This window comes from Saccopteryx bilineata, chromosome 3 (assembly GCF_036850765.1).
Source record: "Saccopteryx bilineata isolate mSacBil1 chromosome 3, mSacBil1_pri_phased_curated, whole genome shotgun sequence".
NCBI lineage: Eukaryota > Metazoa > Chordata > Mammalia > Chiroptera > Emballonuridae > Saccopteryx > Saccopteryx bilineata.
The window spans coordinates 150,715,244-150,730,627 of record NC_089492.1 but is presented as its reverse complement, the minus strand read 5'-3'; the positions used below and the strand labels follow the sequence as shown (position 1 = coordinate 150,730,627).

The 15,384-nt window shown below is 44.2% G+C and overlaps 1 protein-coding gene across 4 annotated transcripts in view; it reads left to right on the top strand.

The window, feature by feature from the left end:
* The first annotated feature begins 698 nt into the window (after positions 1-698).
* The window catches only part of LMAN2L (lectin, mannose binding 2 like), a 36,708-nt gene continuing 22,022 nt past the window's right edge, over positions 699-15,384 (top strand). For 3 of the 4 annotated variants that reach the window (XR_010730353.1, XM_066267766.1, XM_066267764.1), the window contains exons 1-4: positions 699-907; positions 2,082-2,200; positions 4,904-5,021; positions 5,818-5,900. Coding sequence is in view for 3 of the 4 variants with exons in the window: in XM_066267766.1 (XP_066123863.1) it covers positions 715-907; positions 2,082-2,200; positions 4,904-5,021; positions 5,818-5,900 (513 nt within the window). In the remaining variant the exon portion in view is untranslated. Of the gene's footprint in view, positions 908-2,081; positions 2,201-4,903; positions 5,022-5,817; positions 5,901-15,384 lie in introns of those variants that run through there. The other variant, XM_066267767.1, reaches the window with a different exon arrangement.

Below are 15,384 nucleotides of genomic sequence, written 5' to 3'. Positions count from 1 at the left end.
ACTATGACAGAGAAGTTAGAACATTTGCATAGGACAGGAATAAACATTTTATTTCTTTACATTTACTCTAGCCTGACCAGGCAGTGACACAGTGGATAGAGCGTCTGACTGGAATGTGGACGACCCAGGTTGGAAACCCTGAGGTTGCAGCCTTGAGCACGGGCTCATTCGGGTTGCTGGTTTGAGCGTGGGATCATAGACATGACCCCATGGTCGCTGGCCTGAAGCCCAAGGTCGCTGGCTTGAGCAACAGGTCACTCTGCTCTGCTGCAGGCCCCTCCCCCCAAGGTACTATGAGAAAGCAATCAATGAACCACTAAGGTGCCCTAATGAAGAATTGATGCTTCTCAGCTCTCTCTTTTCCTGTCTGTCTGTCCCTGTCCCTCTCTATGTCTCTGTCAAAAAATTTTTTTTATATTCTATATCACAGGAAAAGAAACCCATGTCTTTAATCTTTCTTTAGATCGCAGAGACAAAAAGCAAATCACTAGGTATCCCAGCAAGCCTTCCTGAGCTCAGGCCAAAGGCAATGAGGTCCCTGGCCACGCCCCCTTTCTGGGTTGGGAAGGCAACTGATACCAAACCAGCCAATCGGTGAGATGCTCACCTGCGGCAGGGAACCGAAGAGAGCCAATGGAATGCGGGCAAATGGTTCCATGGGCCAATGGCTTGTGACATGGGCGGACTTTTGGTGACGGGACAGTGGTGAGAAAGATGGCGGTGACTCTGGGATCCTTGGGGTGGTGGCGGCCATGGCGGTGGCGCTGGCGTTTGTCGGCTCGGGATGGGTCTAGGATGTTGCTCCTTCTCCTTTTGTTGGGGTTTGGGCCGGGGTCTCGAAAAGTCGGGGCAGGTCGGACGTTCGAGTACTTGAAAAGGGAGCACTCCCTGTCGAAGCCCTACCAGGGTGAGGCGCCCGGGACGAGGTGGTAGTGTTTGGGGAGGGCTTCAGGACCTGAGCACCTGGGGAGAGGCGGGCGGCGACGGGCTTCATGGGCCGGGAAACTGCTGGCCGTAGGTGGGGGACCACGGGGACTCCCGCCGCGTTTGGAACCTACGAGTCGGGGCGGCAGAGATCAGCCTCCCTCCCACCTCCTGCCCCGCCCTGCCTGGCATTTAGCGCGGGAGGTTTCCAGCAAGTCGTAACTGGGCTCTCGGGTGCCTCCAGGGTTAGGCCTGAACAAAGGGGAGGGAGGGGGACTGCGAATGGGGGCGAGTGATGGCGGGCCACTACAATGATCTGGTCTCCGGATGGAGCCGTAGTTGTGTTAGAAGTAAAACGGGAGGGCAGAGCTGAGGTAAAAACTTAACTGAGAAGATAAAAATTCTGCTTTTGGTTAAAACACCTGTTCTTCTCCAAGCCAGGAGCCCTGTTGATGAAAGAGGCCAGCTGCTTTACTCTGTTTAGGGTGTAGGACCGTAGGCACAGCTTATCAACCCGAAAATTTATATAGTTAGCTACAAAGAAAACCAAATCGGTGCAGATGGTTTAACTAACACTAGTCTGTTTCCCCACTGGAGTGCGGGTAGGGGGACAGCAAACAAACACTGACTCCCAGCGCAAGAGCTTATACACTACTGCTAAGGGTGATTATTCGCTTTTCAGATGCATGGAGTGCCTCCTCTGTGTGGGTCTGTAATGCTGTGGGTTATACAGACACAGTTCTCACTCTCAAGGGGCTCATAATCTGAGGTACCTGGTGAAGTCATGCTTGGCTTGTTTAAAGAATGTGATTAAGTCCCAGAGACCTGAGGGTCAATCCCTGTTTGGTTTAACGGGAGAACTGTCTTCTTTCACGGTGCTACAATTGACTCACATGTAAAAAGGGAAGAGTGGATCTGAGCTATGGGTACTGTGGCATGAATAAAGTGATAGCTCTGATGTACTTTAGGGCCTTCACCTGAGAAGAACTTGGTGAAAGGAAGCTGTAAGATGACAAGGATTTAATATTTATGAGTGATAGGTGGGAGATTGACATGTAAGGAAAAAAAAGATGACTCCAGGTTTTGAAGGGCTTTGTGATGGCTTTCTGAATGGCTTGGTGTTGAAGAGTATGAACTGATCTACTTCCTCCCCATAGGTGTGGGTACTGGTGGTTCCTCATTGTGGAATCTGATGGGCAACGCCATGGTGATGACCCAGTATATTCGCCTTACCCCAGATATGCAAAGTAAACAGGGTGCGCTGTGGAACCGGGTGGTAAGACTTCCTCTCTTCTGTGTTGGTGACCCAGAAGCCCAGAAAATTCACCAGGGCATATTGACTTAATTTTACTGTCTATTCTAGTAGTCTGTCTTCTGTGGATGACAAGGGGTTTCATTCAGAGGTTATAATGACTTTCATAATGAAATCAGATATTTAGGGAAATGCTTTCTATTGTCCTAATTATAGCAAATAATTCATTTTGATTCTGTTTTCTGAAATAGCTTTGATTTCTAATTGACTTGATAGTATGATTTCTTGGAGGTTAATAACAATTCATGTTTAGTTACTTTGCTTTGTAAAGTAGAAGATTGGTCTTTTAAATTTATCTCAAACTTCATCCCAGTCCCCCCCCCCTTGTTATTTCACTTTGAGGAGTCTAATTTTAAGTTTTATTTTCTCTGAAAGCCACTTTGAACCCTTGGTCATTTTATTTGTCCTTCCCTGAACCTTATTTAGCTTGTCTTTCTTGAGGTATGGTGGCAAGAAGTGAATGCAGTATTCCTGGTGTGACTGCACTAGTGATTTTGTACAAGTGTAAAATGATTGGTTTTCTTATTGGTTTCCAGGGGTCTTTCTAAATCTTTTACGACTGCTTTTCCTGTGGGAATAACCTTGGCTTCCTTGAATACTTTCTCTTGGGTTTGCATAAGCTAAGGACTCACTTTTCCGTGTTTTTTTATCATTAGTTTTAGATATGTGAACCTCAGGAAAGAGTACTATCTCTCTCCCTGTTCATTTTATGTTCAGAGCATTCTAAAGGAGCAGAGGGAGAAGAGAACTTTCTACATGAGCCATTTGCCCAAGCTGGCCTCTTAACTCAGATTGTGGTGCTGAGCTCATTCCTGGACAGAATGTAGGGCGGTTTGTTCTGGTAGAAGAGATGAAGGGTTCCCAGTTGGCAGACTTGGGTTCCAGATCTACCTCTATCACACATGCATTGTGAGCCCTCGGTGCTGAGTTAACCTCTCAGTTTTCAGTTTCTGCATCTCAGATGAGCTTCATGATACCTGTTCAACTCTCCCACCAGGGTCATTGTGAGAATAGACATTAAATAGCTTTGTAAAGTTAAAATGGCCACAGAAAAATATGTTATGTTCTACATCTGTTATAAGGTTCATTGATGGGGGTCTCTGACTATAACCGGGGCTCAATACTTTGTTGCTGTCTTGCTAGCTGATGCCACATAACCTTCAGTGGCAATTCTCGTCTAGGCTCTACTTCTACCCTTTTTCAGACATTTCCTGTATTTTGGATAACTGGCTATCAGAAAGAATTGTTTTTGCATTATTTGGATAGGAAACATTGGTTTGAGCAGTGGTTCTCAAGTTTGGCTGTCCATTGGAGTTGATGCCTGGATCCCACTCCCAGAGATTCTGATTCAATATGGAATGAGATATGGCTTGGCCATTGGGATTTTTTAAAGTTTTCTATGTGAATCACGTACAACGAAGTTTTAGAACCACTGTTAGACATAATGTTGAGTAAAACTGGATAGCATTGTGCTACACGAAGCCAAGGATAAGTAGCAGACACCTGTTGGCTTAGTGTGAACCTCCCTGGACCTGCCATTTTCCCAGTGGCATAATGCCCACCCACTGGCTGTGGGGCAGCTTCCTGCCACTGAATTGTACTCTTGCCCTGAAATCTGAATGTAACCATAAAAAGATGAGAACCCAGAGTGACAACACAGAGACTGGGTTCATCAGAGTAGGATCAGCTGTTGGAGATTTCAGGATTCATTGGTGAGTTCAGAAGTATCAGCACCCATTTCATTTGGACTATCCACTCCTCTAATACTAACGCTTCTGGAAGATTTCCCAGAATCTTTGGAGAGACTTTGGCTGAACCCCATTGGTCTATCTGGTTCTCCTCTTCTTTCTTCATGGTGAACTTTAACTAGGAGTCTTTCTGAACCAAATACCCACTCTGGTTTCTACTTGAAAGTGTTCAATTACTTAGAGCACTTAACTCCTTCTCCATTTGTTGCACAGTTCAAAAAAAAAAGAAACAGGAGTCTAATTTATACCCACCTCCTTAAAGTTTTTCCACCAACTGCTGCCTCTGTGGTGGGGTTAGGTGTTTTCTCCTTTGGTACATTTATAATTCCTGGCCATGGACATGAGGTTGGGGGGGGGGATTGTAATTACCCCTTCTCATGGGAATTCTAGCTTATCTCTCATCTTGGCATAGGGCCAAATCTAATTAGAGTTGTGTATACCATCTGCTAATTATTTCTGGGAAACTTTTGCATAATGACTTCATTTTTCATATTCTTTCACAATGAATGAAGCTTTGGCCCTTCTTTAAATCCAAGCTTTTTAGAGTCTTCCTGTCAGAGAGGTGATCTTAACCTGCAGATGAGTTCATCGGCCACCAGTACTCTGCAGGCTGAGATGCTTTGCTGAACTGGTATAGGATGATAGCAGTCTCATGTGGTGTTCTCATGTTTTTTCCAACTTTGGAGTACTGTCCTGTTTCTATTGGGAGATATTGAAGAAAATTAGGTTTATTCACTTTTCATATTAAATATCACATACAGTTGAATGGCTCTATTTTAGCAAGTCTTAGATTTCAGTTTTGACCGTTAGCCTCAAGTTACCTGCATTTATGTTTTCCTAGTCTATAGACTGCTGGCAAGGGCTTGAGGGGCTTTACATTTCATGCCCATCATTGATCACCATGTGTTTTTCACTTTAGCCATGTTTCCTGAGAGACTGGGAGTTGCAGGTGCACTTCAGAATCCATGGACAAGGGAAGAAGAATCTACATGGGGATGGCTTGGCAATCTGGTACACAAAGGATCGAATGCAGCCAGGTATTGGGACCCGGGGTTGCTCTTGTGTAGGGTGTGACCGACCTGCATTTTCCTGCACCCTCTTTTTAAGAAGGATACATCCCCACAAAGCCAGCAATTTTTCCTCTCCCTTGATATCTTTGGATAAAGACTGGCCTGTCTAGTCTCTAGAATGGGGCCTGAGTCCTCATAAGCAGCTGAACTTGACTTATCCAGGGGTGATTTCTTGCTTATTAGTTCCTTCTGATTACCCTGTGAACCCACCTGGCCTGTTACCTAGGTGAAAGCACTGGCTCTCCTGAACACTGACGATTGGGTGAGCAGCTTCCTTCCAGGCATTCATGGTGACTGAGCTCAGCACTCCTGAGTTAGAAGAATGTCTGTTTTTCCCTGTTGTGTGGGAGCCATTGCCCAAAGCAGGTGGCAAACTCCACCTAATTCAGCCTGATCTCTTTGCATTAAGAAGTCAAACTTGGGAATTCAGATCTCTCTTAGGAGCTTGGTCATCACCAAGTGTTTGTGAAGCAGAATTCTTTAGGGGCACCTTAGCAACCATTGGGATCAGGGAGCAGCTGTAGTGCTGAACAAGGTTGCAGTGGCTGTCTCTCTTTTCCCTGCCTTCAGTAATAGCTACAGCTATTTATTGGGTGTTGTTACAGGCCATGTACTTTTCTGGTGCTTTTATATATGTTTTCTCATCTTAATTGAAGCCTGAGAGTCATTTGAATTTTACTTTTTCCTCCATCGTAGTGATATATTATTCCTGTATCAACTCTTGGCTTGATTTCATTGTTCAATGTGTGTTCTCTCTCTCTAGGGCCTGTCTTTGGAAACATGGACAAATTTGTGGGGCTGGGAGTATTTGTAGACACCTACCCCAATGAGGAGAAGCAGCAAGAGGTAATGGCAAGTGTCAGAGCTTAGGTCAGCCACACGGATGTCCCCATCCTCTGCTGTAGGAAGGTTGTTCAGGAGGGAAAAAGGGGATAGGAAGTAAGGGGATCACCTTTACCTTCTTCATCTATTGAACTTCAAGAGTTAATGACTTTGTCAGGGTTTTTTCTAGAGAGAGCTGTTTATGGTACAGTCTTTTGTGAATGATTGAATGGGCACTTTCTCTTTAGCGTTCCCGGTGTTGTCTTGCACATATTAGGTGGTTGCTGGAAGTGAGCATGCTGGGCTGGTTGGTGATTTGGCTACTAGACCTGCACTGGAGCAAGCTGAACTTACATAACTCAGCTCCCTCCTGACTTAACACCTCACTGCTGTGTTCTCCTGCAGCTTGTTCCCCTTTCCAGCAGCCCTCCTTCCTCTTCTCAGACTTGAACAGCAATTCTCTTCTCCTCTAGGAAAGGCTGTCAAAGGAAGTGGTAAAATCTCAGGATTTTGTGGGAACCCAGAATCTGGCCGTTGGCAGAAGCTTCTTACTTTTTATTAGGAGACTGTAAGGGTTCTTTAGTACTTTCTTATGCTAGCAACAGATTGGTACTTCTGCCCGGTGACCCTACCATCAGATGCTGGGAAAATGGTAATGACAGATTGTTGCTGGGTATCTGTAGCTAAATAATATTTAGCAAGAAAGGCAGGATTAGAAATAGAGGTAGAATTCACTTTATTTTTGAAAGTTTATGGAAATTTTCAAACTTATAAAAAAAATTGTAATAATAGATCATTGTATATGCAACACCCAGATTCAATAGTTTTTAACATTTCCCAGAGTTCACTTTAGAGGATATGGCAAGGGAGACGTGAGTTAGGAAAAAACTCTTTTGTGTGAGTCAGTTACAGAGTTGTTTCTGGGTTCCCCTTCAATGTACCATCATCAAGCCTTGTCTAGACACTGGGCCCTGGGAATTTTGAGCAAGATGATCCATGAGCTCGGTAGCACTGATGTGTGAGAATACTGGTGGGGGAGCTAGAGGATGCGAAAGAAGGACATAGCAACAACGGCTAGCCTGAGGCTTTGCTAGTGGTGGCAGTGGAGGTTGGGGAAGACTTCTTTCTCGGAAGTGACATTTACTTTGAAGTCTTCAGAATGAGGACTCTGTGTTTCAAGCTGAGGGAAAAGCATGAGTCAAGGTGATAAAGTAAGAAAAGAGACAATTAGTATGAGAACAACAGGGGATCAGAGAGAGAGATGAGGCCAGAAGGAGAAATGGGGCCAGTAGTCTTGCCACATTGCACAATCCAGGGGCCACCATTCACACTGCATTCTTTTAACACTGTTCTCTCTTGGGTACGTTAACTGGCCACTGAGATTGAGCATTGTCTCCTTGGGTGGTTGGTGGTTTGGCTATTTAGACCAGCACCAGAGCAGTCTGTGTATGTGACTCATCCTCATCGTACACACTGTGGGTCCAGGGTCTGAAGGGCGGTATTCCTGGTAAGGCGTCGAGAATGTATTCTAAGGGGGTAAGTGCACTGAAGGATCTTTTTTTTTTTTTTTTTTTTTGGTATTTTTCCAAAGTTAGAGGTGGGGAGGCTGCCAGACAGACTCTCGCATGCACCAACCTGGATCTACCCAGTGTGCCCACCAGGGGTTTATGCTCTGCCCATCTGGGGCTGTTGCTCGGTTGTAGCTGGAACCATTCTAGTGCCTGAGGCGAAGGTCATGGAACCATCCTCAGCAAACGGGCCATCTTTGCTCCAATGGAGCCTTGACTGCAGCAGGGGAAGAGAGATAGAAAGGAGAGGGGGAAGGGTGGAGAAGCAGATGGGCGCTTCTCCTGTGTGCCCTGACCGGGAATTGAACTTCCACATGTGGGGCCAACACTCTACTGCTGAGCTAACCGGCCAGGGCCATGCTGAAGGATCTTAATAAGGGACATGTCATGACTAGGTTTGTAGTTGTGCTGAGGAAATAGCGGTAGTTAGAAATGTATCCGAATAAGAAGTCTGGGCTTCAGGGCCTAACTACAGTTTTAAACCTGCCTATCTGTTTCTCCCAAAAATGAATTTTTCAAATTGTCTGAGCCTCCATTTCACCATCAGACACACTAGTAATTCTGGTTTGAGAGGGCAGATCTGATAGGCTTATTTTGTAAGGAGAATAGCTATTAATTGAAAAAGTTAGTTTCAGATGGTAAAAAGGAGGACTTCTGTTCTGACCAGCTATTATGGTTCTCACTCCCAATTGCATATTGGAATTACCGAGAGAGCTTTTAAAAATGCTGACGTCCAGGCCCAGTCTCAGAGACTCTGATTCCATTTGTTCTAGGTGAAGTGTAGGCAACCTTACTTATCAAAGCTCCCCGGGCCTGACCTGTGGTGGCGCAGTGTATAAAGTGTCAACCTGGAAATGCTGAGGTCGCCGGTTCAAAACCCTGGGCTTGTCTGGTCAAGGCACATATGGGAGTTGATGCTTCTTCCAGCTCCTCTCCCCTGTCTCTCTCTCCTCTCTCTGTCTCTCTCTCTCTCCCTCTCTCTCTCCTCTCTAAAATGAATAAATAAAATAAAATAAAAAATTAAGAGGAAAAGCTCCCCGGGTGAGTCACATGTATAGCCAGGATTGAGAACATCTGGAGCAACACCAGGTTCTTGTTTCCTTATTTGTTTACTTATTAAACAAATTTTAAAATTAAAACTAAACTTAAAAAAACAAAGTAGTTTTTTGTTTATTAGATAGTTATTTTGTGCTGAGCACTTTACAAATACTGGCTTAATCTCCTTCAACTCTCCTTATAGTCAGTAGTATTTTTCCCATTTTACCAGTGAGTAAACAGAAGCTTAGAGAAGTTAAGTGTCATGTTCACGGTAACGGTCCATATAAGGTAGAGTCAGATTTTGAACACAGGTTCACCTGATTCCAGAGGCTTTGCTTTTAATTATGATGCTCCATTACCTCCCATCCACTGTTTTCTTCTGTGAAGTGGGCTTCCTTGAGAATGGAGACATTTGTTAGTCTCATGTGATCTGTGCACTTTTGGTTCTTAGAGCTTCTACTCAGTGCAGAATATAGAAAGTGAACTTCTTTCTATATCCCAACAGTCTGGAACTATTTTAGAAGCTAAGAGCAGATGTGTTTTTGTTAACAACATAGTTTACTGTGGTGTATGTACAGTGCCAGCCATTGTTCCATGCACTTTTACCTGTGTTATTTACTTACCAAAACAATACTTTGGGGTGTATATTATTTTTATCCCTACATTATGGGTAAGAAACCAAAGTCCTGAAAGGCTAAGATACCTGTTAGTGACACACAAATAGTGTTTGACTCCAGAGACCATGCAGTCTCATTGTCCACACTGTCTCATTGTTTTGCTTTATTATTTTGAGCAAATAAGGAAAGGGTGACAAAACTTGTTTAGACCTGTGGTGGTGCAGTGGATAAAATGTCAACTTGGAATGCTGAGGTCGCCGATTTGAAACCCTGGCTTACCCAGTTAAGGCATATACAGGAAACAACTACTATGAGTTGATGCTTCCAACTTCTACCCCCTTTTCTCTCTTTCTCTCTCCTCTCTCTAAAAATCAATAAGTAAAATCTAAAAAATATATAAATAAAAACTTCCAAATGTAGGCCCTGGCCAGTGGCTCAGTGGATAGAGCGTCGGCCAAGTATATGGAGGTCCCGGGTTCAGTTCCCAGTCAGGGCACACAGGAGAAGTGACCATCTGCTTTTCCTCACCCTCTCCCCTTCTCCTCCCACAGCCAGTGGCTTAACTGGTTTGAGCGTGGCCCTGGGTGATGAGGATAGCTCAATTGATCCACGCTGTCAGCCTGAGGCACTAAAAAATAGCTCATTACTCAAGCATCGGCCCCAGACAGGGGTTGCCAGGTGGATCCCAGTCAGGTCACTTGTGGGAGTCTGCCTCACTATCTGGATAAGCAGTACAATATCTGAAAATTAATATAATAGATCATATTAATAGTATAAAGGACAAAAGCATTTGATCATAGCAATAGATGTAGAAAAAAGTATTTGACAAAATGTAGTACCTCTTTGTTATTAAAAAATACCCTCAATAGGCCTGACCTGTGGTGGCGCAGTGGATAAAGCGTCGACCTGGAAATGCTGAGGTCGCCGGTTCGAAACCCTGGGCTTGCCTGGTCAAGGCACATATGGGAGTTGATGCTTCCAGCTCCTCCCCCCTTCTCTCTCTCTGTCTCTCCTCTCTCTCTCTCTCTGTCTCTCTCTCTCTGTCTCTCCCTCTCCTCTCTAAAATGAATAAAAAAAAAAAAAAGATTTGTGAATGTCTAAAAAAGAAAAAAATACCCTCAACAAATTAGGAATAGAAGGGAACTTCCTCAACCTAACCTAACAAAGAGTACATATGAAAATCCCTCATATAACATCATACTTAATTATAAAGACTGAAAACTTTCCCCTAAGATCAGGAACATGTAAGGTTTCTGTTCTTGCCACTTCTATTCAACATAGTCCTGGAGGCTCTAGTCAGGACAGTTAGGGAAGAAAGTATATTAAAAGACATCTAGATTGGAAAGGAAGAAGTAAAACTTTCTATTTGCAGATAATGTTATCTTATATATAGAAAATCCTAAAGAATCCACAAACTGCCCTGACCAGATAGCTTGCTTGGTTAGAACATCATCCCAAAGCATAGAGGTTGCCAGTTCCATCCCCAGTCGGCACATACAGGAACAGATTGGTGTTCCTGTATCTCTTCCTCTCTTGCTAAAATCAATTAAATTTTTTAAAAATCCACAAACTATTGGAACTAATAAATGAATTTAGCAAAGTTGCAGGATACAAGATCAACATACAAAAATCGTGTTTCTGTGTTTGCATTGAACAATCAGAAAGCGAAAGTAAGAAAATTCCATTTATACTGTCATCAAAAAGGAATAAAATGTTTAGAAATAAATTTAACTAAAAAGCATATACTATACTCTGGCCCTGCCGAGTAGCCCAGTTAGTTGGAGCATTATCACGATATACTGCAATTGCTGGTTTGATACCAGGTCAGGGAACGTATGAGAACAACTAGTGAATGCATGAATGTATGGAATGGCAAGTTGATGTTTCTCTCTCTCTCTTTCTCTCTCTCTCTCCCTCTTCCTTCTCTCTCTTAAATTAATAAATTAAAAAATGAAAATGTATACTCTGAAAACGATGAAATATTGTTGAAAGAAATTAACTCTTTGAGTAGTACAAATGTTCGTGTATGTCCTCGTGCCTCCTGACCATCTAGAGCAGGGGTCCCCAAACTACGGCCTACGGGCCGCATGCGGCCCCCTAAGGCCATTTATCCGGCCCCTGCCGCACTTCCGGAAGGGGCACCTCTTGTGTGTGACCTGGCCTGGACCAAACTGCCAACATCTGTTTCTGGATGATGCTCTAACTGACAGCTCTCTGGCCAGGGCAGAAGCAATTGATTTTTTTTTTTTTTTTTTTTTGTATTTTTCTGAAGCTGGAAACGGGGAGAGACAGACAGACTCCTGCATGCGCCTGACTGGGATCCACCCGGCACGCCCCTCCGGGGCATCGCTCTGCCGTGACCAGAGACACTGTAGCGCCTGGGGCAGAGGCCAAGGAGCCATCCCCAGCGCCTGGGCCATCTTTGCTCCAATGGAGCCTTGGCTGCGGGAGGGGAAGAGAGAGACAGAGAGGAAGGGGGGGCTGGAGAAGCAAATGGGAGCTTCTCCTATGTGCCCTGGCCGAGAATCGAACCCGGGTCCCCCGCACGCCAGGCCGACACTCTACCGCTGAGCCAACCGGCCAGGGCCAGCAATTGATTTTTGATTAGAGTGCCAATATAATTCAATGAGGAAAGAATCATCTTTTCAACAAATGGCGTTGGGACAATTGGATATCCACAGGGAGAATAGTGAAATTTTTCCAACCTCACACCATACACAAATTTTAACTCAAAATGGATCAAAGAACTAAAGGTAAAAACTAAAACTATGAAACGCTTAAAAGAAAACAGGATTAATTCTTCATGACCTTGGATTAGGCAATGGTTTCTTAGATATGACACCAAAAACAAAAGCCACAAAAGAAAAAAATGGGTAAATTAGACTTCACCCAAATTAAAAACTTGTGCTTTGGGAGATACCATCAAAAAAATGAAAAGGCAACCCACAGACTGGGAGAGAAATGTAAGTCATATATCTGATGATATATTCTAGAAACAACAAAATACTGAAAAAAACAACCCAATTCAAAAATGGCCAAGACATCTGAATAGATATTGCCCTGAAGAAGATACACAGATAACTGATAAAGACATGAAAAGATGCTCAACAACTTAGCCTTTGGGGACCTACAGATGAAAGTCACAATGAGGTGCCACTTCACACTCACTTGTATAGCTGTGGTGGAAAAGACAGATGACAAGTGTTGATAAGGCTGTGAAATAATTGGAGCCCTCATGCACTGCTGGTGGGAATGTAAAATGGAACAGTTATTTTGGAATACAGTTGGGAAGTTCTTCAAATGGTTAAACAAAAAGTTCACATGATACAGCAATTCTAGGTAGTACATACCCAAGAGAAATGAAAACATGTCTACATAAAAACTTTTACATGAATGTTTATAGCAGTTTTATTCATGATAGCCAAAAATGTATACAGCTCAAATGACTGTCAACTGATAACTGGATAAACAAATGTGATGTGTCCTTACAATGCAATATCAGCATTAAAAAGAAGTGAAGCATTTATATGTAGTCAAATTGATATATGGAGGACCCTGGAAAACATGCTAAGTGAAAGAAGCCAGTCACAAAAGATGACATATTTTATGATCCCATATATATGAAGTGTCCCGAACAGGCAAATCCATAGGAACAGAAAGTAGATGAATATTTGCCTGAAGTGGGACTAGGGCAGGGGTCGGGAACCTTATACTTACTCACTTGCATCAAAAAACCAGGAAAACTTAAGAAACTATGTGAGCTTAAAACTAGTCAAGCAGTTTAGAACCAAAGGCCTGTATTAATAAACACAACTATGCTAAAAGTTTCAGAGTAATAAAGTTTGTTAATACAGTCTCAGCATTCTGTACATACATGTGTTACATTTCTACATTTTTAATACTTCTCACATAGCTTCTGCATTAAGATTAATTGTGACAAATGTGTGCTGTTCTTAGTAAATGCAAGGCACTTGACTTTACTGTTTTATTCTTGTACATAGAAAAGTGCAATATGGAGATGTGTACAGTCTTTGCTATTAGGTTCATAAACTTTTAAAAAGGTCATCCTTTTGCCAAAGTGGTGGAATATGTAACTGGTAAATCATAAATCCTGTGGTGAATTATGGTGTGATTGAAAGCTTTTACCACGTTATATTTTCTTTTTGAGACATTAATTTAGTAATTTTATATTGGGGAAAATAAAAGTTTTTAATTTTATTTAACTAGAAAAAAAAAAAAAAAGAAAACCATGAACGCCACATATATTTTTTTTAATTTATTTTTAATTTTTCCAAAGCTAGAAATGGGGAGAGACAGTCAGACAGACTCCCGCATGCGCCCAACCGGGATCCACCCGGCATGCCCACCAGGGGGCGAGGCTCTGCCCCTCCGGGGCATCGCTCTGCCGTGACCACAGCCACTCCAGCGCCTGGGGCAGAGGCCACAGAGCCATCCCCAGTGCCCGGGCCATATTTGCTCCAATGGAGCCTTGCTGCAGGAGGGGAAGAGAGAGACAGAGAGGAAGGAGAGGGGGAGGGGTGGAGAAGCAGATGGGCGCCTCTCCTGTGTGCCCTGGCCGGGAATCGAACCTGGGACTTCCGCACGCCAGGCCGACGCTCTACCACTGAGCCAACCGGCCAGGGCCATGAACGCCACATATTTTAAAATTAATTCTGTGAGAGCCATACAACGACCCGTGTACATTACGCATTAGCCAATAAAAATTTGGTGTTGTCCCAGAGTACAGCTGTGATTGGCTCCAGCCACCCGCAACCATGAACATGAGCGGCAGGAAATGAATGGATTGTAATACATGGGAATATTTTATATTTTAAACCTTTTTTAAAGATTTGTCTGCGAGCCAGATGCAGCCATCAAAAGAGCCACATCTGGCTCTCAAGCCATAGGTTCCTGACTCCTGGACTAGGGGGTGGGAATGGGGAGAGTGACTGGTAGTGGGCACAGGGTTTCTTTCTGGGCAGTGAAAGTGTTCTGAAATTCATTGTGGTGATCACAATCTTAAATATGAATATAGTAGAAGCCATGGAATTACAGGTGAGTGATGTGGTATGAAAATTATATCTTGGTATTGCTAGTTTGTTAAAATGTTGATTAAAGCATGACTTGATCATCTTTTCTTGGCACTATGAAGCAATCAGGTGACAGTCATGGTTCCTCTTGAGGCCCAGATGTTAGTGAAAAGCAGCAGAGAACTCTTGGAATGGAAATGTCTTTTTTCAGTTGAAATCAGAGTGTGATGAGAAGAGGCCTTCTGGAAGGTGAGCATGGGAGAGCAGCCTTTTGCAGCTTTCACCCTCAGGTCTTCCTGGTCAGGCATTGGGGCCTCACTCCTGGAAGTGAGTCAGCAGGTAGGAGAGTAGGGAGAGGGTGCACTGCTCTGCCCAGGTCAGGCCAGCTTGGAAGTCCAGTTAGAGGCACTCCTCATGTTTTTTAATATGATCATTGTTTTTCCTCCTTTGAAACTGGAAAGAAATTAACAATACTGTTACCTGACCTGTGGTGGCATAGTGGATGGAGCACTGGGATGCTAAGGTCGTCAGTTTGAAACCCCAGGCTGGGCAAGGCACAAAAGAGAATCAACCACAATTTGATACTTTCTACTCCTCCCCGTATTTATCTCCCTCTCTCTCTCTCTCTCTCTCTCTCTCTCTGTCTCCCCCCCTCCCCCTCCCTCCTCTCTCTAAAATCGATAAATACAATTTTTTGTTTTTTTGGTATTTTTCTGAAGCTGAAAACAGGTAGGCCGTCAGACAGACTCCCGCATGCGCCTGACCAGGATCCACCCAGCATGCCCACCAGGGGGCGATGCTCTGCCCCTCTGGGGCATTGCTCTGTTGCAACCACAGCCATTCTAGCGCCTGAGGCAGAGACCATAGAGCCATCCTCAGCGTCCAGGCCAAGTTTGCTCCAATGGAGCCTTGGCTGCAGCAGGGGAAGAGAGAGAGAGGAAGGAGAGGGGGAGGGGTGGAGAAGCAGATGGGCACTTCTCCTGTGTACCCTGGCCGGGAATCGAACCCAGGACTCCTGCACGCCAGGCCAACGCTCTACCACTGAGCCAACTGGCCAGGGCCAATAAATATTTAAAAAAATAAAAACAGGCCCTGGCCAATTGGGACAGGAGATAGAGTGTTGGCCCAGCATGTGGACATCCCCATTTCAATCCCCAGTCAGGGCATGCATGAGAAGTGACCATCTTTTTCTCCCCTTTCTCTTCCTCTTCCTCTCTCACAGCCAGTGGCTTGGTTGGTCCAAGCACATCAGCCT